This window comes from Nuphar pumila, chromosome 7 (assembly GCF_984573655.1).
Source record: "Nuphar pumila chromosome 7, dmNupPumi1.hap1.1, whole genome shotgun sequence".
In the NCBI taxonomy this organism is placed as follows: domain Eukaryota; kingdom Viridiplantae; phylum Streptophyta; class Magnoliopsida; order Nymphaeales; family Nymphaeaceae; genus Nuphar; species Nuphar pumila.
In genome coordinates, this window is record NC_143255.1 from 98,112,992 (window position 1) to 98,138,290 (window position 25,299).

A 25,299-nucleotide genomic window follows, 5' to 3' on the forward strand; every position below is an offset into this window, starting at 1 on the left:
TAATAATCATTGCAATATATATGCAAGTCATCATAATGTTATCATTAATTATTAATGAATACTTTAAACATTATTTTGTAGGAGGCATATGAGCAACAAATGGTAGAGCAATATGGCGAAGACGCTACTCAGCATCCATCATTTGATCCTACAGCATGGGTGACTGCAGCAGGTGAACCCCAAAAAGGTCGCGTGTTCGGGTTTGGGAGTAATATGAACACTTCACCAGTTATTGGTTCTTCCAGTTACGGCTCACCAACTTCTTGCGCCGACATAAGCTCCAAGCAGCCGACTATTCTTTCCGGTGATGATGTACGCGAGATCATTAATGAATCACTGAATAACTACTTCCAATACACCGTCGCCCCCTTTCTCCGAAATGAGATCAAGGCCGCTGTTCAGGATAGGGGATCTTCGATTCCAGGTCCCTCTCAGGTATAATCACATATATAGTTTTTTTGATTGTCTTAAAGCACATCTGAGCATGGTAGAATCACATATAGAGTTTTTCTAGATGCCTTAGAACACATATGAACATGCTATAATCACATATTCAATTTTTTTACTGCCTTAGCACACATATGAGCATGATAGAATCACATATATATATATATATATTTAACTTTTTGTCTGTCTTAGAGCACATATGAGCATGATAGAATCACATATAAAGTTTTTTTGATTGCATTAGAACACATAAGCATGCTATAATCACATATTCAGTTTTTTTACTGCCTAAGAACACATATGAGCATATTATAATCACATATTCTGTTTTTTGACTGCCTTAGCACACATATGAAAATGCTATAATAACATATAGAGTTTTTTAACTGCCTTAGAACACATATGAACATGTTATATATCATTTATGATAGAATCACATATAAATTTTTTGGCTTTGCCTGCCTTAGAGCACATATGAGCATGCTATATTCACATATTCAATTTTTTTACTGCCTTAGCACACATACGAGCATGATCGAATCACATATATAGTTTTTTGCCTGCCTTAAAGCACATCTGAGCATGGTAGAATCACATATAGAGTTTTTTTATATGCCTTAGAACACATATGAACAAGCTATAATCACATATTCAATTTTTTGACTGCCTTAGCACACATATGAGCATGATAGAATCACATATAGAGTTTTTTTATTGCCTTAGATCACACATGAGCACATGATAGAATCACATATAGTGTGTAATTTATTTCATTATATTTTGTTTATCAATACTGACTGTTCTTTTCTTTTGTAGGCTGCTAGCGATAATCAGGGTAGTGGAGCTGAAGGGACAGATAAAGACAATGAACAAGAAGACGCACAAAATCTTGGTGATGATTAGAGGACTGTGTTGAAGAAGTTCTATTTTTTTATTTTTCCTAATTGTAATTGTTGAATTGTAAATAATTAAACTTCTTAGTTTTAAGGTGGAACGATTAATTATTATAGATACTTGTTATATGAATTTTTTTGTGTGGTTTGTTTTTTATTTACAGGAAATATAAATTGTACAAGAAATATAAATTGTACAGTTCTCGGTAATTAATTTTTAAATAAATTTTTTTTGATTTTTTTTCGTTTTTGCGACGGATTAGCGACGGATGATTCCGTCGCTATTCATATTAATCTAGCGACGGCTTAGCGACGGAATTAAATCCGTCGCCACGCCGTGGTCGCCGTTTAGTACCGGCGGATTGGCGACGGAATATAGCGCTCGTTATTCCGTCGCAATTAGCGACGGACTTGGCGACGGAATTATTCCGTCGCCAGTTAGCGTCGAAATATTCGCGACGTAAGCATACTGTCGCCGCGTTGTCGCTAATCCGTCGCTAACATGGTTAGCGACGGATTAGCGACGGAATGTGGTCGTCACTAATCTACTGCTTTGTTGTAGTGAGAATAATGAACAAAATAATAAATTACATATGATTAACTCACATGAGGAGTTGGCAAAACCCGAGCAGGACAAGTAGCAAGCGCATTAGAAACATTGATACTGAACTCCTTCGCATATTTGTCATTATTATAATCATTTGAAGAAACAACCTGCAAATGTAAAGAGTTAGCAGCAAGGACTACGGATCTTACTGGAGAAATCTCAACCCTCTAACTCTCTCTCTCTCCCTTCTATTTTTGCTTCTGTGCACATCCATCAGAAGATCCTACATTGCTCCATCAAGCACCGACTGACCTGCACATTGACTGTTGTGGGTCCTTACTGATGAGCTGCCTCTAAATTTATTCGACTCTGGGTCCTTACTGCACTTGAAGTTGAGTCGCTGTATTTTTTGTTATTCGGTGGGTGGTGAGACCCTCCTCTACTCTCTCAAGACTCTTAGCTTGGGCAATCTTTCTTTTGATGATTGTGGTTGTAATCATCAAAAGAAAGATTGCCCAAGCTAAGAGTCTTGAGAGAGTAGAGGAGGGCCTCACCACCCACCGAATAACAAAAAATACAACGACTCAACTTCAAGTGCAGTAAGGACCCAGAGTCGAATAAATTTAGAGGCAGCTCATCAGTAAGGACCCACAACAGTCAATGTGCAGGTCAGTCGGTGCTTGATGGAGCAATGTAGGATCTTCTGATGGATGTGCACAGAAGCAGAAATAGAAGGGAGAGAGAGCGAGAGAGGGTTGATGAGCCCCCGGACCCCCCTCCTGTAAGGGCAAAAGGCCATGAACACGCTGGGAGGAGCCCTCAGACCCCCCTTCTGTAAGGGTAAAAGCTCTGAATCAGACTTCATAACTCTTCAAGTTGAATGATGCTACCCACACTGGGAGGAGCTCTCAGACCCCCATTTCTGTAAGGGTAAAAACTCTAAATCAGACTCCACAACTCTTCAAGTTGAATGATGCTACCGACACTGAGAGGAGCCCCCAGACCCTCCTCCTGTAAGGGTAAAAACTCTGAATCAGGCTCCACAACAGTAAATGTGCAGGTCAGTCGGTGCTTGATGGAGCAATGTATGATCTTCTAATGGATGTGCACAAAAGCATAAATAGAAGGGAGAGAGAGAGTGAGTGAGAGTTGAATGATGCTACCCACGCTGGGATGAGCCCCCAAACCCTCCTCCTGTAAGGGTAAAAACTTTGAATCAGGCTCTACAACAGTCAATGTGCAGGTCAGTCGGTGCTTGATGGAGCAATGTATGATCTTCTAATGGATGTGCACAGAAGCAGAAATAGAAGAGAGAGAGAGAGAGTAAGAGGGTTGATGTTCATGGCCTCCTCCAGGGGAGATTTCTTTTTCGGATAATCCTCCAGTGCAGAGACTGGGTCTTAAATAATCATCTTCGGGGCACTTAAGTCTTTACAACCACTCCTTTTCAAGAACCGTCATTTTTTTTGCACCAATGGAGGAGAGGGTACTTAAGTCTTTGCAATCGCATCAAACTCCAACGCTAATTAATGCTGACAAACATGGGGATACGAGACGCACATGCTTACATACGTGGTGCTCTTTGGGACCCCCGATCATGAGATGTAGCTAACTGCCCTGTTCGGGGGGGGGGGGAACATATAACCTGCTTCGGTTTCCAACTATAGTCATATCACCGGAAACCCATGCAGTCACATTCATGTCACTCTAAAAACATGCGTACCTTGAACAAGACCGGGATCCTCTTGGATATTCTGGTTTCTAATGCTGATCTCAGGCACCTCAGCCTCCATCTCTGAAATCTTCACGCCATCTTCATCCACACGTGAAACTTGTTTGGAACTTTGTTCCCTTCTTGATTTATCTCCTTTCTTTCTCCAAACTCTCTTGGGTTTCACTTGATGCCATTGCTGTTCAGATGATTTACCATCTTTTTCCTTGGATGGAGCAGATCAAACACATTTCCCATCTTTATTATACAAAGAAACCACATGTTTTATAAAAAAGATATCATCGATTCATATTCGATACTTTGCTTCATCACTTTTTCATTTTTGATTAAAATTTACATTTCGGGACTTCAATGCATATTCTAGCATAAACTACCCCCATCTTGCCTCCTTGTGCGCTCATCGGTTTTCAGAAATTTTGCAACACCTTTAAAAAAATTCTCATCCCAAAGCTCTACCGACAGATCCGGTAACCGAACCCACAACGGAACAGTCGATGTCATTTGGAGACGCCATTCTTGGGATCAGCGTTCTTCCGGCCACTTTCCAGGCCCCTTTCCTCATAATCAGCCTCATGTCTTCGTCTTTCTTGACTCTTATAAAAAATAGTCTATTTTTACCAGACCAGAATTTGATCTCGGAGATGCCTGACCACAGCCTTGACAGGATCTCAAAAATGTAGCTGAACTCCATTCTCCTTTTCATATCTTCTAACATCATCGAAGCAAAACCTTTATTCTGATCATTCTACTCTACACTTGTGATCAACCACGTCTGACCAAGATCTTACCTTTGATCCATTAGCAGAGCTGGAAGCCATATTGCTGCCCTCTCCTAGATCACCCGAGTCAAGGTGCCCACCTGGAAAACATCTTTCTCTCCCTCGTTCTCACCTCTCTCCATCCTACACCTTCAATCAGATGGATTAGGTTTTTAAGTTTTATGAAACAGTATAGAGATGGATCTATATAAATAAGAATGAAAGTTTTTCTTTGAAAGGCAAGCTACTGTTAGGCAGACCCCCACCAGTAGCATTGGGTTTTGAACCTGCAACGTCCCACCCCAAGGAGGCGTGCACATACTGCTCCTACCAACCATGCGGAGCCCCCCGTTGGTAATAAGAATGAAAGTTTTCCAGTATGAAAGCTTCATCTTTTTTTTTTTTAATGACGAGAAACCTTGGCTGAAGTGAGGAAAACCTCAGGTGGGGCTCCATGACCACCCTGCCTTAAGTGGCCCACCTCTGAAAGCAACAGACATACCCGTGTGCCAGTGGGGTTTGATCAGGTGCTTTTATCTGGGCACCCTCACAACCACGCTATGCTGGCGAACACACCCGCCGTGGTAAAGCTTCTTCTTTTATCAAACTCTCTTGATAAGTAAATCTTTTATCTTGAAGGCTTAATCTAGTTGCTAATTTCTCTTGTACTAGCTGCAATGGCTATATAACTCTTGGTGAGACATCAATCAAGTACTATAAAAAATCATAGGCAGTTTTTACCTGTGCATGTTGTCAAAGCCACAATCACCAGAGTAAAAAGTGGATGCAAGAAATGATCCGTGAAATGTAAGATGTGAATGTGTTCAAGAAATGCCTTAATGCCTAAAGCATGAGTCAAGAAACAATCAACAAAAATATTAGATAAAACTTGTGCCTTTAGATACATCATTTAAGAATTTTACCAAAAATACTCATTCATATATGCAAGTTTTATAATAAAAGCATAAATTTTCAAAAGGAAGTACGTGTTGACTCTCGACAAACCCTTGTTTGGCATCCGAGCGAGAGAGAGAGAGAGATCTGAAGTCTTGACTCTCGACAAACCCTTGTTTGGCACCAGAGAGAGAGAGATTACTTCCTCCTGACTGAATTCAAAAGAAAGAACGGGGGGAGGAGAGCAAAAGAGCTTCTTCTTTCCCTAATCCCCACTCACCGCACTCCCTCCCCATCTCTCCATTCTCCACCCACTCCATCCCCAATGCTTCCGAGCTCCAGTGGCTCGAGCAACGGCCACCTGAAACACGGCCCGTCCGAAAGGAGGGCGGGTTTCGCCCACAGGGACAGACTCCGCAAGCACGGCCGAAATGCTCGAGATCTCAGGCACAGGCCTCCCGTAAGAGAGGGGATCCCCGTTCACGCCGCCACTCCTTACGACGACGCCTACTTCCACGCCTATTCCCACCTTGGTGTCCATGAAGAGATGATCAAGGTACGGCCACCCACCTGAAGAAACACTGCGTAATATTGCATCCGGCCTATCTCAAGACCTATGGTTTCTGTTTTGTTCTCGCTATTTTTGCCCTTTTCTTAAAAGTTTTTGTGCCTATTTGTGGTTAACCTTTATGATATTGGTTTACATGCACGCTTTCTTATTCGTCTATTGATAGGATGATCGGTGGGTATTTATGTACGAACCTTTTCGGTTCCGTTCTTGTCATTGATGTTTGAGAGGGTCCTAGTGAGAAACAGGAAAGTCCGGTTAATGGTGATGTCATCCATTGATGAAACTTTTAATTCTTGTTGTGTTTTTTGCTGGGGATTATTTGATGCAGCATGTTAATAGTTAACGCTCTTTACGGAGGTGAAGAGTGGGTCTTTAATATATGTTAAAAATCATGGCCTGTGCAATGATGCTATAAGCTAGGTCTGGCACTAGCTTCAAATGCCATGGACGGAAGCAACCTCTACTTTAGATCCTTAATCTTATAATTAAGAGTGGAAAACAAGACGCTGGGTTCACTCTCACAAGTTATACAACTAGCACTACTCTTATGGGCACTGCCCATTGCGGTAAACATGAGAAAGAACTCAACAAAACTGATTATATGTGTGATCCAACAGTTAACCTATGTGAGCAATATCAGATGAATGTGGCAACTAAATCTTCGAGTGGAACCAATTAATCTAGCGCTGAAGTTGTTATGAGGTATGAACTATGAACATTGTTTGAATCAAGTCCATACCACGGAGGCTTCGTCCCTTCACCATCGGAGAGGTTTGTGGTGACTCCGGTCTCGGTACCTAACAGCCCGATCCCTCCACTACCATCACAAACTTCATTGAAATTTTCCATTGTACGGTCACCAAAATATTTTCCCGATCGGGTCATGGATTGGAACTTGTCCAAAATTCAAGACACCCACACCAAAACTCATGCTTAATAATGTCAATATCTGTTCCTGTATTTCGGAGACAGGTGATTGGAACTGCTTTGAACCTTGTAACATCATCATGCCAGTTCTGTTGCTTCTTCTTGATGACAAGTCTTAAACGGTTTGTGTGCTGTGAGTCTGTGAATGATGGAACACTTAGCTAATGGGTCTGGTGATACTAAAGTTCTGAATTTTCAGTCCTTACCCAGTGCAAAGGTTTGCTGAAATATCTAGCCATGAAAGAATATAGAATAAATCTTCATCTTGTTTGCCATCTACTAAAATGCTAAACCACCCAATATTTACTTTGTCGATTGACATATGATGAGAACTTAAAATGAGTTAAATTTGTTGATTTACCAAATTGAGAAACTAAGATAAGCATGTCAAGGGTCAACTTTGTTTATGCAATGGGCACAACTCCTCTTGCTTTTAGAAGATACTACAAATGGGCAGATTTCTATGATGACAGCGATCAGGTTTCAAGGATGAAAATACCATTAAGAGTCACCACAATTCCTCTTGCTTTTAGAAGATCTGCAAAGCAACAAATTTTTATGATGGTGGTGATCAAGTTTCAAGGATTTTAGGGACCAAACTGACCCTAAAGTGTATAAGTTGTGTTTGTAAAACTTTTGTGATTGATTTTTTTTTTTATAAAATCCACATTAGCAAAACAAAGCTATGAAATGACTTCCATCAAAATCATTGGAAGGAAACATCAGTAACCATAAAAAGATATATCCCCTCTGTAAAAAACATTGTGGGTAACAGATTCCTATATTAGTCACATGTTACTCCCTTACACAGTCATGAATTTGAAAAATTAAAACCTGAAAGTTGTTTTCTGCCATCTATAACTTTATTAAAAGGTAAGCATTTAATTTCTCGATTAACAACATAAAAACCTAGACAGGTTTAGGTTCCTTCTATGATTCTTCTTGATGGTTGAATAGTAGCACCAATGTACATAAAAAGCTTACACCAATGATTTTCTGCTAGAGAGTATGGTACTATCCAGCATAGTCATATATGATTCTCCATATATGCACTACAGACACCCACACACCTGGACTTCTATTAACACGACTGGTTTATTTTGGATTTCACATATGGTTGGCAGTGTGGAAACTAGTGACTTGTCACACTGGGCAGCTCCAGAGTTCTAACGAACTTACCCAGCATAGAAGTATCACCTAGCATCTTGCAACCTGTGCTGTAACTCTTTTGACTATGATTGAAACTTGGAACCTTGATATGCAAATCCCTACATTTGATTCATATGTCATGTGAACCAATCAGAAGAAAAAGATGATTCTGCATATTAATAGTGTGAGCAACTCTTTGCTTCTACAAAAAATACATGCAACCTTTACAGCAAATGTCAATCAAGAACATTGCCACTTCCTTTCTGTAAGTCTGCTGTTTGAGTTAGTGCTCCAAACTAATTTCGGGCAGATTTATGTTAATGCCAAGACAGCGCCTATTGGGACTTTAACTGCATCACTAACTGTCTGGATCAGAAAAAGATTAGTTGCTTCTGTATTCTCTGGGCTTTTTCTGTGGGTTTTTCACTGTCTGCAACTTATATGTGAATGCTCCTCAGTAATTAGTTTTTCTGCTACAACAACAACAACAACAACTGCGCCTTCATCCCAAAACAATTGGGGTCGGCGATATGAACCAACAAAGAAAATCATTCTGGGTCTTCCACATGAATCCTTCTCCTCCATTCATTTCTATCCAATGCCATGTCCTCGGTGAGGTTCAAAGCATTCATATCCTTTCCTATCACCTCCATCCATGTCTTCCTAGGCCTACCCCGACCTCTTTTAACTAATATATTTTCCCATTCCTCCATCCTTCTAACTGGAGCATCATTAGGCCTTCGTCGAATATGTCCAAACCACCGTAAACGATTCTCTCTCATCTTATTTTCAATGGGTGCAACGCCTACCTTCTTACGTATCTTCTCGTTCCGAATCTTATCTTTTATCGTATTTCCACACATCCATCTCAGCATACGCATCTCAGCTACACTCATTTTTTGAATATGATGTCTCTTGGCAGCCCAACATTCCGTACCATATAGTAAAGCGGGCCTAATAGTCGTCCTATAAAACTTTCCCTTCAACCGCAATGGCATTCTACGATCGCACAACACTCCAGTTGCACTCTTCCATTTCATCCACCCAACCTTTATCCTATGATTTACATCTCCATCAATTTCTCCATACTTTTGAATGATAGATCCCAAATATTTGAAAGAATCATCCACCGGTATTTCTTGCTCACCAAGCTTCACTATACTCCCATCTCTATTTCGTTGCTTACTAAATCGACATTCCATGTATTCTGTCTTACTCTTACTAAACTTAAAACCTCTTGCTTCCAATGTCTGTCTCCATAATTCTAACTTAGCATTAACCCAAGCTCTAGACTCATCAATCAAAACAATATCATCAGCAAACAACATGCACCACGACACATTTTCTTGAATTGATCTCGTAAGCTCATCCATCACTAAAGCAAATAGGAAAGGGCTTAAAGCAGATCCTTGATGTAACCCAACTGTTATAGGAAAATTGGTTGTCACCCCTCCACAAGTGCGGACATTGGTTACTACTCCTTCATACATATCTTTAATTATACTAATGTACTTGAGAGAAACACCTTTCTTCATCATTGTCCACCAGAGAACGTCCTTAGGTACTCTATCGTAAGCCTTCTCCAAATCAATAAAAACCATATGCAAATCTTTGTTCCTCTCTCTATTTCTCTCAATAAGTTGTCTAAGAAGATGTATAGCTTTCATAGTAGATCTTCCAGGCATAAAACCAAATTGATTCTCCGATATCATGACAACCTAGACTCAATCACCCTCTCCCAAAGTTTCATAGTATGACTCATGAGTTTTATACCACGATAGTTTGTGCAATCTTGTATATCACCCTTATTCTTATATAGAGGCACCAAAGTACTCTTCCTCCACTCATTAGGCATCTTATTTGTCCGCCAAATCTTGTTAAAAAGATTTGTCAACCATTCTAAACCTTTCTCTCCCAAGCATTTCCAAGCCTCGATAGGTATACCATCTGGGCCAACTGCCCTTCTTGATTTCATTTTCTTCAAAGCCTCTGCAATTTCTTTCTTTTGAATCTTGCGCATGAAGTCACAATTCATCTCATGAAAAGGAATGAAAAAGTCTCCAAGATCCTGAGCATGACTTTCATTAAATAGCTTATCAAAATAATCTTTCCATCTCTCCTTAATCTCCTCATCTTTGACTAAAACCCTTTGCGTTTCATCTTTGATACATCTAACCATACCCAGATCCCTCGATTTTCTATCTCTCATTTTTGCAATCCTATAAATATCTTTCTCACCCTCTTTGGTATCCAACTTGTCATAAACCTCCTTATATACCTTATCCCTCGCGTTCCGAACTACTTTTTTAGCTTCCTTCTTTGCTATCATATACTTCTCCAAAATCTCATTATCACGACTTTTACTTAGATTTCTATAACACTCTCTTTTAACCTTAATAGCTAATTTGACATCCTCGTTCCACCACGATGTATCCTTACCTAGCGGTGCACCGCCTTTGGACTCACCCAATACCTCCTTAGCCACCTTTCTCATGCCACCCGCTATCTTATTCCACATAGATTCTGAATCCTCCTCGAGACACCAATCAACTACCCGCTCTACAAACATTCCTTGTTTAGCTCCTTTCAGTGCCCACCACTTAATTCTAGGATCTATCCTATGTCTATCCCTTTTGCGGCATTGTCTAATTCTAAGATCTAAAATTAAGACTCTATGTTGTGTAGCTACACTTTCTCCCGGTATAACCTTACAATCGATGCAACAACCCCTATCAAACTCCAATTGGGTGGATAGTTAAATGGCCTCCTAAGTGTAGTTTCCCTTTTCTTTATGCACTGCTTGCTCTGGATTCTGACAATTTTTTTTCTTCTAACTTCACCTGTGATTGCATTTTGTATTTCTTAATATTATTTTCTCCAGTTTCATTAGGCATGCATGCACTAGCTGGAGTTTTGTTATATAATCATTTTTTCTTTTAGAAAATTATAGTGATTCATGTTGGTTTAAATCACATAACGTTACCTATTCTTGCTGCCATTTTGTGTCATTTTTTTTTCTGAAATAGTTGCTATTTTGTGTCATAAATTGCTAAATAGTGGGATATGCTGCAGGATCGTGTGCGGACTGAAACTTACAGGGCTGCAATATTGCAGCATCAAAGTAGTATTGAAGGCAAAGTAATATTGATTTCTCCCTATGCATTGGCCAATTTTTTTGCCCTTGTTTGAGATAAAGATTATCATAGTCTTGAGTTTTTTGGATATAAATCATTAGCTTTTGAAACAAATTCTATTTACAGGTTGTAATGGATGTAGGTTGTGGGACAGGCATTCTGTCTATTTTCTGTGCTCTTGCTGGTGCCAAGAAGGTGAAGCCATATTGTTCTTGTCATTAATATTTCAGTTATTTTTATGTCTGCCTACATAGCTCAGCATCTTGGTTGTGCAATAATCATGAATTCTGCACAGTTATGTGCTAAGAGTTCTGAAGGCACATCACATACATACATGATCAGGAACCCTTTAGCAACAGTGCAGGATAAAAAAAAAAGATCAAATAGTGTCTTTTGCCTTTGGAGAAATCAAAATTAGGGAAATCCAAAGAAGCCTGCTTGTTACATATCAAATGCTCTAACCTAACTAAGATATAGAAATAAATATGCAATACTTCTATTTCTCCCGAGAAACATACATTTTTAATATAAATCCCTGTTGGATCAAATTATAATGAATCATTGAGAAGAATTTTTTTTAGAAACATAAGCCTAAGGGACGAATAAGAGTAATAAGATTCTCATACATATATTTCACGGAAAGAAAGGATGAATAAGTACACTTCTAATGATTTAGTTTAGATCTACATCCTTTGCACTCATATTCTAACAACTTAGAATATAATATACTTATAATTATAATGTATATTATTATATATAATGGATATACGAGTAAGGAGTAGGTGCCTGATGCTTTTTTGTGCCAACCGCGTGCCTACCGAACTTTGGAAAGATTGTTTCAGTTTTTTCTAAAATATGACCATACAGATGTGATCTACATGCTTGATTTTGTGGGAATCGACTTTTGGATTGTCCGATTCCAACACCAAGTTAGGTTTTTATAATATTCAAAAATCAACGGTCTATAATTTTAAAAAATATTTGATGCTTAAAAAGTTATTTTTTTTTCAAAAAAATATGATCCTATGAGATTTCGTATGTGTGTGTGGTTCAACTTGCACAGGAAACAAGAAGAGAGAGAGAGAGAGAGAGAGAGAGAGAGAGAGAGAGAGAGAGAGAGAGAGAGATGGACAATGGCTGGGGGCGGCGCACGTCGCTCGACCTCCAAGCCCTAAGCTTTATAAAGAAGCAGATATACAATGAGTCTTTTAATTACAGAAGTATTACAAGAATGCCATTAATGAAACAATATTGTGCATGTGTTTCATTTAACATGCGTATAGATCTGGATCCAGATCCATACACATACTATATTTTAACACCCTCCCTCAAGTTGTACGTGATTTTGGAGCATGTACAACTTGCTCTTCAATAACCAAAATTGACGTCCTGTTAGCCTCTTGGTAAACAAATCTGCAGCTTGATCTTCTGTTCGAACATGACGTAGTTCTATCTCCTTCATCTAGACTTTCTGCTGTATAAAATGTTGATCAATCTCAATGTGCTTCGTTCTGCTATGCTGGATAGGATTACATGAATGTTTATTGCGCTTTGATTGTCACATAGAAGAAATGATCGAATAATTGTCTCCCCAAGATCACTCAATAAGTGTCTAATCCATGTGGCTTCTGTCGTGCCTGCAACCATCGACCTGTATTCAGCCTTTGTACTCGATCGTGCCGCTCTTTTGTTTTCTGCTGCTTCAGGACACTAAATTGTGTCCAATATATACACAATATCCAGAGACATATCGTTTCTCATCTGGATCCCCTGCCCAATCTGTGTCTGTATAAGTGATGAGTTCATGTCCTCTATGCAGATTATCGTTCTTGCGATAAACAAGTCCATCTCCTACAATTCCTTTTAAATAGCGTAGAATGCGCTTCACAACTTCCATATGACCCTCCGTTGGAGCATGCATAAACTGGGATACCTGATTGACAACATAAACTATATTAGGTCTGGTAAAGGTCAAGTACTGTAACATCCCTACGAGGCTTCTATACGCTGTAGGGTTGACACAAAGATGACCATCTTCAGAGCTCAACCTTTGATGTAATACACTAGGAGTGCTGACTTGTTTGCAATTCGTCATCCCGGTTCTTTTCAGAAGGTCAAGAGTGTATTTTTGTTGCATGAGTGTCAATATGTCTTAGTTGTCTGTCAACTTCCACACCAAGAAAGTACCTCAACTCCCCTAATTCTTTCATCTTGAAAGTTTTCATTAAAAACTGCTTCACGTCTTGCACATGATTATCTGAGCTCTCAGTGATCACAATGTCATCAACATATATAAGAAGAAGTATAACAATGTCTGTCTTTTGGTAAATAAAGAGCAAGTGATCCAGAGAACATCTTCTAAAACCATAACTTTGAATTTGCATAGAGAAACTTTCAAACCAAGAACATGACGCTTGTTTCAACCCATACAGAGATTTCCTTAGTTTGCACACCCAGATAGTAGGATCCTTCTCGGCATAACCAGGAGGTTGCTCCATATGCACTTCTTCCTTTAAAGTTCCATGCAAGAATACATTTTTAATATCCATCTGGCTAAGGCTCCATCCTCGATCGACTGCTAGGGATATGATGACACAAATAGTACCCATTTTGACTACCAGACTAAAAGTTTCATCGTAGTCTTCACTATATTGTTGTGTGAATCCCCGAGCAACAAATCACGCCTTATATCTGTCAATACTTCCTTCAAGCTTATACTTTGTTTTATAAACCCATTTTGAGCCAACTACATTCTTTCCTTCTGGCCGAGGTACTATTTCCCAAGTCTGGCATTCATGAAGTGCTTCCATTTCTTTATTCATAGCTTCAGTCCAGTGACGGGATTGGAGAGCTTGATTAAAACAAGTGGGTTCATCCTGTTTTGTGAGCTGAGACATAAACAACTGTAAATCAAGGGAAAAGGTCTCATAACTCACCCATCGTTGAATAGGATGCCTAATGCGTGACGGTCTTTGAGCCGGATCATTGGCGATGCTTTCCACGTTCCTCGGCTCTGTATTTTTGTCCCGTCTAGTGTATATTTGTCCAGAGAAGCATTCTACTGGGGGTGGCTCAACTGAAGATAATTTAACATGCATCTGTGAGTCATTCAACTCCCTACTCAAGCCGAAGGAAGGAAAATTTGTCTGACATGTTTCTTCTGTATTAGCAAAAAGATCTGCGCTCATCCATGGATCATATACCTCTACTTCTCGAGATGACAACTCTGCAGAGTCATTGACCTGAAAATTTCGTTCATAAAAAACAACATTTCTGGAGGTCCTAATACGTTTTGTAGTATGGTCATAGCATCGATAGCCTTTGTATTCATTCGCATACCCAACAAATCTGCACTTGACGGCCTTGTCCTGAAATTTATTTCGCAGAGATGAATCAATATGTACATAACATACACAATCAAAAACACACAACTCATCATAAGAGGGATGTTGCCCAAATAAAATATAATAGGGCGATTTTCGATCCAGAAGTGCCATAGGAAGACGATTTATGACATAAACAGATGTGTGAAAAACTTCTGTCCAGAGACTAACGGGCACATTGCTATCATGTAACATGCTCATCGCACTCTCGACAATGTGCCTGTGTTTCCTCTCCGCAACCCCATTTTGTTGAGGCGTATGAGGGCAAGAAACTTGTCGACTTATTCCTTTATCCTGAAGAAAGGCAATAAACTCGTTCGATGAATACTCTCCTCCACCGTCACATTGTAAATGCACAATATCACAAGCCAACTTTGTTTTGACCATCGAATGGAATTCCCAAAATATTTGGAAAACTTCATGCTTATGTTTCAAGAAATATATCCAAGTATAACGGGAATAAGAATCAATAAAGATAACATAATAACGACTGCCAGAAAGAGAAGGAATAGGTGCGGGTCCCCAAACATCGAAACAAATAATCTCAAATGGCTTTGAAGCCCTTTTATTAATAATATGAAACAGAAGAACATGGCTTTTGTAGAGTTCGCATGAAGAACATTTATTATTATTATCAAAAAATGAACATAAACTAGACTCTGACAGAAGACCATCAGATACAAGGTTTTCAACGAAACCCCGACTACAATGTCCCAAACGACTATGCCAAATATCTGTCTTATTACAGTGAGATGAATTAAAAACTTCCAATAAAGGGAAAAACAAAGACTCTGAAGGCGAAGACACTGAAGAATGCTTGAACGACTTCAACTGGAGGACTGTGACTGAAGACGAAGACACTGAAGGAATCTCCTTGAAGACGTACATGTTTCCTTGTCGCTCCCCCTTAGCGAACGTCTCCTTCGTTCGTAGATCCTTAACATAAACAGAAGAGGGAGTAAATTCGACGAAAGAATTCATATCGTCAACAAGTTTAGCTACAGAAACAATGTTCTTTTTAATATTAGGAGCAAGAAGGACATTGGACAAGTGAAGTGAGGACTTTGACATAGGAATATGTGCACTGCCAGTATGACTAATAGAGTGATAAGTTCCATCTCCCGTAACTATACTACCTTTTTCAAAATAAGACAATAAGTGAGATAACTTACCCGCATTACCCGTAACATGTGTGGCAGCACCGGAATCAACATACCACTTGCCTTGCTCATTTTGCTTGATCGTCATCTGTGACAATGCTGATAACAAAAGTTGTTGCACATCTGTGGATGGCGCTTTCGTGTCCACAGTAGTAGCTGATTTATTCACAATTTTGTTTATTTTTCCTCTATTCTGTAGATTAAACCAACAATCAACTTTCATATGTCCTCTTTTATTACATAAGAAACAAGTGGGCACTCTCCTCGGATTCCCTGTATTAAAAGCCCCTGAAATATTAGGTGTAGGCAAGATACCACGTCCTCCCTGCCCAAAACGTCCGCGGCCTCTGCCTCCTTGATGCCCTCCATTTCCTCGTCCAGAACCTACAGAAGTGTCCATGGCCAAAACTGAATGCGAACGAGCTGATTCATTTCTTTCTGCCCTTTGTTTCATAATCATCTCATGCTGGAGAAGTTTCGCTTGAAGGTCGTCAAAGGTGGGCAAGTGAGGAAGGCATGATAAAGCTGTGGTAAACATGTCAAAATCAGGACCCAATCCATTGAGAAGTTGTTGAACTTTATCTTTATCTGCAATAACACTTCCAATAACCGCCAATTGGTCATTAATACTCTTCAAGCGACCTATGTATTCCATGACTGTCATGGAGCCTTTCTTCAAACTTTGAAATTCATTTTTTAAGTACATAACTCGGGCTTCTGATATCTGAGAGTCTGTCTGAGACAACTTGCTCCACAGATCCGCCGCAGTGCAATCATCTGAAAGAGTAACCAACACTTCTTGAGAGAGTGTTGACGTAATATAAGCAACCAAAGACTGATCCCGCTTCCTCCAAGCTGTATACTCTGGATTCTTAATAGAAATGGTAATTGTGTCACCCTTCTCATCCTTGGTTTCCTGCAAAATAAGCCGTGGTGGTATTGGAACTAAACTATCCAGATGTTCATCGAGATCCTGACTTCGTATAAAAGGAAGAATTTGCCTCTTCTAGGTCAAAAAATTTAGAATGAGTAAGTTTTTTTGTAACGAGCTGACTCAAAAAATTTGCAGAGGGACCGGATGACGAGGAGTAATCCATATCAATGGAACAATGAACAAGCAAACAAAACGAATGAAAAGAAACAAACAGATTTGAGATCACTTAATCAATCAGTAGAAATTCAACAAGGCATGTACGTAGAAATTTAACAAGGCATGTACCTGTGCTACCAATATCTTGAAAGGAAACCCCTCCCCCCCCCCCCTTTTTTTTTGCAGATTCATAATCAAGATTGTAAACTGTTATAATCTGCCTATAGGCGTTGCACAAAGAACACTAAAACAACAATAAAGGAAAGGAAAAATTTCTGGAATCAAAGAGATTGTTTGCAATCTCTTTGTTTGCAATCAAAGAGGAGACTGCAATCAAAGATGAATCAAACAGACAACAATCAGAGAAGAGAACACTTAGAAATGATGGCTGCAATGTGGCTGCAGTCGTTGATGTCGAGGAAAGAGTGACATACGTTAATGATGAAACAATTTGAAAGATGAAGAAGATAGACAGATGATGAACGAGAATCAAGAAAAAAAAGAGTAGCAGAAGTTTACGAATCTGTTTAGTTCTGGGATCGAGACGGAGATGGGATTGCCTCAATCAGAAAAGGAACGATGATGATAAAAGAACTAGCAGAAAAAGAACGAGTTGCAGAGAAGGGTCGGAGAGGAGAATAAAAGAGGGGAAAGATGAATCAAAACCTGTTTCTTCAGATCTCGCTGAACACGCCTCTGATAGGATTCCGCAACCACTGCTCTGATACCATATGAGATTTCGTATGTGTGTGTGGTTCAACTTGCACTGGAAACAAGAAGAGAGAGAGAGAGAGAGAGAGAGAGAGAGAGAGAGAGAGAGAGAGAGAGAGAGAGAGAGAGAGATGGACAATGGTTGGGGCGGCGCACGTCGCTCGACCTCCAAGCCCTAAGCTTTATAAAGAAACAAATATACAATGAGTCTTGTAATTACAGAAGTATTACAAGAATGCCATTAATGAAACAGTATTGTGCATGTGTTTCATTTAACGTGCGTATGGATCTGGATCCAGATCCATACTATATTTTAACAGATCCAAGTGTGATTTCTTAGTAAATCGATCACGCAGAACACATCTGTTGGGTCAGATTTTTGAAAAACAACCTGAAAACCTCTATCCAAGTTTGGTAGGCACAAAAAGCGTTAGGCACCTACCCTTTTCTCATGGATATACATACTTTATAATTATAATAGATATCTTTATAACAATTATAATGAAGAGAAGTATCAATTAAATACACGAGACACCGATTCTCTCTCTCTTTCTTTCTTTCTATATATATATATATATATATATATATATATATATATATATATATATAAAATAAGTTGCTTCTTGAAGGTGCCATTTTGGGAGCTGTCATCCAAACAGTTCCAATTTCCAAAAGATTTGCTGCAACAGCGTTTGGCTGTGGGAAAATAATGATTTTACCTAAAAGCACTAAGCAACTTTTAACCAAACTGTTAGTTCCTAATATTGAATTATGAAGAAAAAATCATACCTTGGGCAGTTTTTTGAGCATAGTGAGCTTGACTTATACCTAGAAATGCATGAGTAAAGTAGATTGATTAAAGTGCAAGATCCAAGTAAAATGGGATGGACTTGGTCTAAACTACAATCACAATGTTGGACATCACTGGTTACAAGTCATAAGGTGTTGTGTCCTGGTATCCTTATCTGGATGTGATGACGTAACATGAAGGTCAAGCATTGTGTCCCTTTGATGTACATTCTTCTGCCTTGCTGCATTTCTTCTGATAATGCTGGATTTTCTCAAACTTAGAATAAATCTCACTTTACATTGTTGGGCTGCAGGTTTATGCAGTAGATGCTAGTGAGATTGCAATACAGGTAATACCCTGCTTGCATTAATTTGTTGATATTTGTTTTCAAATAATGCTGCATTTTCTTTTAACTAATCTCATTATTTGTGCCATGTCTTTGATCATGTTTATATTTTTGCTTTTGTAATGATAGTTCAACAACATTTAATAGAAATCTCTCTCTCTCTCTCTCTCATCTTTGTGGGTTAGAAGATTAGGACTCGAGCTGTATCATGGTTGATTCAGAATTGAATCCAACCTTTTAAAAAATACATCTAAACCTAGAACACAGCTGAGCCAAATTTGACAGTCAGACTTTTGATAGGGTATCAGTTAATTGGGATTTGTTTGTTACTATCTTTGTGAAGCTTTGATATTTATGATTTACATATTTTGAATGCCTCACCAACTTGTCCAATTAAAATGTTCTTAATGCCTACCATAAGTTCCAATTTCTACCTTGGTTTATTTTTTTCTGACTAATTGGATAAATAATGTAAATAAAAAACCAATATATTTTAATAATGAGATTTAATTTACTCATGATTCACATAAAAATAAAGAAATTGGATCTACATAGTCAGATTCAGATGCATTGAGGCCTGGACCTAGTCAAAGCATCATACAGTGGCTTCAGACTTGGATCTATATGGGGTTGTAGCATTTTTTCCCCCTTTTCAAGCATTCTTGAAGTAGTTTAGGCCTGGATCCTCATGGGTTCAGCCAAAGTCTGACTAATCTACAACAAACTTCTCTCTCTCTCTCACACTATGTAACATGGACTCTTCTAACAGGGTACCACACCCGCACCCATGCGGGTGCGACATTTGGACACGGCTTCTTTTGTGTCAGGTGAAGTCAACCACACTGAGGTCCATTTCTGTCGAAAAGTATATTTAGTTAACCCTAACCAAGTCCCGTTTTATCTATATTATATATAATATATAAATACATAAATGTGCACACATACACACAGTGTTAACTTAAAACTGTTAAAAATTATATATATATACCCTCCCCTCACCCCTGCACCCAAGTTTTTTTAAAGTGCCGCATCGCCGCATCCGCACATGTATCTGCACCCGCATCCTCGCCCACACCTATGTGACATAGGTCACACACACACACCCCTTGTCCATTGCATATGATCTTCTGTGTGTGTGTAAATATTGGTGATTAATGAGATAAAGCTTCTGTCATTTCAACATGAGCTTTGTTTAAAACGAAAGTTAGAGGGAAAAAACAAAACTTGACTTTGAAGTAAAATGTGACTTTAAGACCTCGAAATGAATGACCTGGAGAGAAGGCCCATCTTGCTTAAAGGATAAGAGATGAAACCATACCTGTGTTTCTAGTTACATGGTCAAATATTTTCAATTTAGTTTCTTGGTGAAAGCATAACGATTTCCCCGTAGATGAATTAGTACAACCCATGTCTGCATTTTTTATTGTCCATGTTTGTTTCTCATCAATGTAGAACAACAATCTGTTTGCACCATCACTAGTGCACTTCATACCCTTCTGTTTCTCTATAATGTCTTCTGCATATTTTGCATATACAATTGTTATTTTCACCAAAAGATCGTGTTATTAGCCTCATTCACCTTGCCAGCATGACGTAAGCTTGGAACATTTTACCGCAACCACATCAAATACTTCCTCTTTCCCAGCTTGCATTTCCTTTGTACTAATTTCCTAAAGAATTTCTGTGAATTTATTTCTTCAGTCACAGCCAGGAATTTTCTGTTTCCTGTTTTGGCACAATGATGAAAGAGCACTACTCAGTTTGAGGATAGGCATCAGTCATTGATGTCATATAGTTCTGTATTGAAGTGTGACCTAAGCTTTTGCTATTCTCATTGATAGAATTTCTTCAAGAATACAACTGATTTTTTGCATCCTCAATACTGTTATTGGTTGCATTGTATGCTCTTTCTAGTTCTATCTCTCAGTTTCATGGCAGAATGCTTCCCTTTAAATGAAGTCTTATATACTTGGATTGAATTTACTCAACAATGGATAGAGGCGCACTTTGTTGTGATCTTGATGTTTCTTTTCATTGGAAGCAATTTTCTATTCAATATCCGAATAACTTACCTGTTCCATATTATCAGGCAAGTGAAGTTGTCAAAGCTAATAATTTGTCTGAGAAGATTGAAGTTTTGCATGGGAGAGTTGAGGTAAACTTTTAAACTGAAAAAACACATGGAGTGATTTCCTATCTTTTGAATTGTTTTTCCAATTATATCACAATATTAACATGATATTTTCAAAATATCACCCATATCTGTGACATTATATATATGTGTGTGTGTGTGTGTGTGAGAGAGAGAGAGAGAGAGAGAGAGAGAGAGAGAGAGAGAGAGAGAGAGAGAGAGAGAGAGAGAGAGAGGTCTAGTCTTCTAGATCATCACTTGTCATTTTTTATCCTTATCTGTTCTAGTGGGGTTTTGACCGCTTGCTAGTTCATGCATGAGGTGCCACTTAGATGCAACTGTACTGTATTTGACCATAACTGTTCCTGTGTCAATTTTAGCCACTCAATTTCTGTGTATCTCTTACTGAAATCTGACTTGCATTGCATGAATATATAGCTAATAATTTGATTTCTGTGACTATGATAGCTGCTGCTCTGTACAAGGTTAGCATTGTCAGTTCCTTTGGTTTTATTATTTGTGGCTATGTTGGGATCTCTAGCTTAAGGCACCTTTGCTTATGCCTTTTAGATTGCTTTATGGGGTTTCATTGTAAAAGCACTCCATTAAGTTCTAATTGTAACTTCTCTCTGAGCTCTTTAAATCGATTCCAAAGGAGGAGAGGAAGAGTGACAAAGGTGTGGAGCCCAAATGGGTTACACTATTATTCAGCATAATATGACATAATACAAACCCATTGAGCACTTCCTTAGGGAATAGAAAAGTGACTAAAATATCCTATGGTTAAAATGCAATATGATACAAGAAAATAAAAAACAGAAAATGACCGTACTGTCTTCGAATTTTTTGCCGTTCTCGCAAATTACCTACTAATTTGCCAAAATTCTTTGCCTCTCCAAAAACATTGATTCCTGACCTTTTTGGACCATTTTACCCTTTGCAGGTATTTTAGGCGGATCTCTGACATTTGCACCAATTAGTAGCGAATCTCTGATAGACCCAAACCTGCACAGAGGATTCACAATTTTATGAGGTGTACCTGCGGATGTCTTGTGGTCTGCAAAAACTGCATGCGCATCTCCCCTCAGAGGTTCGAAAGACATCTCTCATTCGAGCATTCGTGATTCCTTACATTCTTCTTGCAAAGGTCTGGAGGACTCTTAGATAATTTGTAACAACCTGCAACCCTCTTCTGCTAGGACTTGCAAAACAGATTCGCAGTTTTACTAGGTCTACCTACGGAGTCATAATAAACATTCACAATTTGTTAGGGTTTTGCTTTGAATGTTAGCAAATTCACACATAGTTCAGAAAAACTAGCTAGTCTCTTCTGCTAACAACTCTCATTTGGGCTTAGGGTTTTGCTGCAAATGTTAGAAGATTCGCGTATAGTTTAGGAAAATTAGCGAGCCCCTTCCACTAACCACCTTACCCCTTGTTCGAATACATTGTTCTGTCGAACATTTGTAATTGCTTAGGGTTTTGCTGCGTGGTATTGCCCCAATCCGATCACTGACGGTGATGTTTCGGCGATTAAACTATATTCCTATTTCGATTGTCTGTGTGGCATTCGTCCCTCTTTCAACACTCCGACAACAAATCACTCTGGCAGCATATTGTCGACTAGTTTTTTGCTGGTAAGCATGTCATCCACATTTTTTGCATAGAATGCAAATCATCGTGTCCCAATTTGCCTTATCTTGAATCACTCCCCTTGACCCAGGTACCCTAACCACTTTTTTTTAGACGAAAGGAAAACCCTTGTTGGTTCATCATCGGTCGTGAGGAAAAGGCGCAAATGGCGAGTGAAAATAAGAGTTCAACAAATACTTTGGTTGCTTCATCAAAAGCATATGGAAGCAAACTAATTATTTTATTTTTCTTGTTTTCACAGTGAACATTCACAATGAATGAACATTGCAAACTCATTTTTCGCTTGCAAGTTGTGTTTCCTATTTTGGCGTTCAACCCATCATGATTGGTTGATCCATCATATGAAGTAGTACGTAAGGAGATCAGTGAGTGGATTGAAAGGCCAACTCTACCATATCCAAATGCATGGGTATTTGATGTGTTGCAAAAAGAATGTAGCTACAGTAATGTAAGTCCAAGAGTTTTGAGATCAACCACAAGAAAATTGACTCTTATACTGGAAGCTTCAAAGGAAGGGAGGGATAGTAGCATAGGAAAAACTACAAAGGCGCATGTCAACGGTGATGCCACAACTAATGTGAATCTTGAGGCTTGTCTCAAGGTGGCAGCAAGTGGAGAAACATGTGCTTCAACTGAATTGAAGAATGTGGAGAGCCACATCAGAGGAGGGAAGTGGCCGAAAAAGAATTGCTTGGGTTTCCTGGAGAAGTGGTTAGTGTTCCTGAAGAAGTCATATTTGTTGCTCTTGGAGATGTTGTTGGTGCTCCTCAAGAAGACATGTTTGTTGCCCCGAAGATGTTGGTGAGTGTCCTCTGTGAAAATCTCTATAAAAAGAGATTTTGTGTATAAACACAATACTAGAAACACAAAGTGTTCACAAAGGCATAAAAGGAGAGCTCTCACAAGTGCACAAACTAACTACATAATTTTTAGGGCTTCATGTGATAGCTTCCAGTAGTCGCGCACTATCTTTAACCCAGGTTCTCAGGGTTGAATCTCATCCAAGGGTATCCTCCAGCTTAGCAGTTAGAGAAATTTAAGAAAATAAAGTGTCTCTATAGAGTTTAAACTCAGCAAGTAGAAAAGATGACTAAAACATACTTAACAATATGGTCAGCTACCATTTTCAATTCAACTTTCATAGATACATTAACCACAAGAATCACAAGCAAAATAATTTAGATATCAATTCATCCCAGCAGTGGAAAAGAGCATACTTGACTTCCGGGAGAGGGAGAGCGAGCGGGCGCAACGGTGGAAGTGGTGGCGACGGTGGTGAAGGAGGAGCGTGAAGAGAGGGAGAGCGAGTGGGAGAGGAGAGGGAGAGCGTGCGTGAAGGAGGAACGTGGGCCTCAACTAGGTTAAAATTGCTTTTTAAGCAATGCTTAAAAAAATCCTATTTTGTGGTCAAATGAGGGCTTTGACCCTCATTTGACTACGGAAATTTAAGGCGTGTACGCCTCAGCATGAGGCGCACGCCTCAGGTTTTTTGCACTTTGTACGTGCGCCTCAAGGCATAAAGCCCCTCGCCTTGAGGCAAGACGCGTTTTTTGCGCCTTGAGGCGCATTTTTAATAACACTGCTTTGGTCAAAAAAGCATAAAGCCAAATAAGTCCAAAAATAAACTAAAAAAGAAAAAGAAACCTAACCTAGTTAAATAAACTAACCTAATCCTAACTAAACTTAAAAGTAAACTAAAACTATGAGATTACATATTAAATTATGTTACATTATTTAACATTCTCAACAACAGGAAACAAAGGAATTGATTTCTACTGCTTAACGTGAGGAAACTGTGGTTGGTGCTTCTTCTCAACATGAGTTAACAAAAGTGCACAAAGGTGCAACGAAAAGAAGCAAGTTGAAAGAGATGTCCTATACTCCAAAGAAGTGTTTTCGTGGACATATACATTGTTTACTTTGTGTATGCTTTGTTGATGATTTGTGAGTGGATTCATTTTGCACTATATGTGACTGATAAATGCACTACCTTAATCGTTATAGGAACCAAAAGGATTGATACATCTGTTCTACTGGTTCCCAGTCCACGAGTGGTACTTAAATGTTTTCAAGAATCAAAAGCAGCGATTAGATGACATGCACTTCGGAAAGTTCTTAAGTGTAAAGTCGTGGAAGATTTTCCATCCGCTTGTAGATGCCATTGCACATATGTGGAATCTGCACACTAACACTTTAGTTGACCATTATTTTGGAGGATGTGGTATGCATCACAGGATTAAATTGTCACGAGAAGCCCGTCAATGAATCTAGGTTTGGTGATTCTTGATATCTTGCCAAAATGTTGTTGAGAGCATCAAACAAAGATGCTTTGAGGGTGATAGGATTAGGCTGTTGTGGTTAAAGGAGAAATATGACTTTTGGAGGAAACAAAAAAAGGATTCATAAAGATATAATAAATCAGCAATTGAAGGAGCAGTAAATGAAGATATGGAGTTGAGGGTATTCTTGATCTATTTCTCGAAAAACAGCCTAGACATCGACATTGGTGGGAAGACAATTAATGCATCATACCTTAGGTTTTTGGTTAATTTGGACAATGTCGGTGGCTTTGCTTGGGGATTGCTGCACTTGCACACGTGTATGTAAGCCTCTCGCAATTGAAGACTACAACAACAACAACAACAACTACGCCTTCATCCCAAAACAATTGGGGTCAGCGATATGAACCAAAAAAGAAATTCATTTTGGGTCTTCCACATGAATCCTTTTCCTCCAATCATTTCTATCCAACGCCATGTCCTTGGTGAGGTTCAAAGCATTCATATCCTTTCCTATCATCTCCATCCAAGTCTTCCTAGGCCTACCCCGACCTCTTTTAACTAATATATTTTCCCATTTCTCTAACCTTCTAACTGGAGCATCATTAGGCCTTCGCCGAATATGTCCAAACCACCGTAAACGATTCTCTCGCATCTTATTTTCAATGGGTGCAACACCTACTTTCTTACGTATCTCTTCGTTC

The 25,299-nt window shown here is 39.0% G+C and overlaps 2 protein-coding genes across 2 annotated transcripts in view; both read left to right on the plus strand.

Annotated features, from left to right (window-relative positions):
* Positions 1-204: 204 nt before the first annotated feature.
* On the plus strand, positions 205-1,455 carry LOC149832584 (uncharacterized). The gene is made up of 2 exons (XM_090014591.1): positions 205-435; positions 1,264-1,455. Exons 1-2 carry the CDS (start codon positions 214-216, stop codon positions 1,348-1,350), a joined length of 309 nt encoding a protein of 102 aa, XP_089870717.1. The 5' UTR covers positions 205-213; the 3' UTR covers positions 1,351-1,455.
* Positions 1,456-5,451: 3,996 nt separating this feature from the next.
* LOC149832585 (putative protein arginine N-methyltransferase 6) overlaps positions 5,452-25,299 on the plus strand; it is a 40,656-nt gene continuing 20,808 nt past the window's right edge. Inside the window, exons 1-5 of the mRNA XM_090014592.1 lie at positions 5,452-5,827; positions 10,991-11,056; positions 11,179-11,247; positions 18,500-18,535; positions 20,622-20,687. Of these exons, the coding sequence (XP_089870718.1) occupies positions 5,597-5,827; positions 10,991-11,056; positions 11,179-11,247; positions 18,500-18,535; positions 20,622-20,687 (468 nt within the window). The 5' untranslated portion in view covers positions 5,452-5,596. The remainder of the gene's footprint in view (positions 5,828-10,990; positions 11,057-11,178; positions 11,248-18,499; positions 18,536-20,621; positions 20,688-25,299) is intronic.

Coding starts and splice junctions, on each gene's coding strand:
- LOC149832584 (XM_090014591.1), top strand. CDS start 214: ATGAACACTTCACCAGTTATTGGTTCTTCCAGTTACGGCTCACCAACT. Junction 436..1,263: donor CGATTCCAGGTCCCTCTCAG/GTATAATCACAT, acceptor TTTCTTTTGTAG/GCTGCTAGCGATAATCAGGG.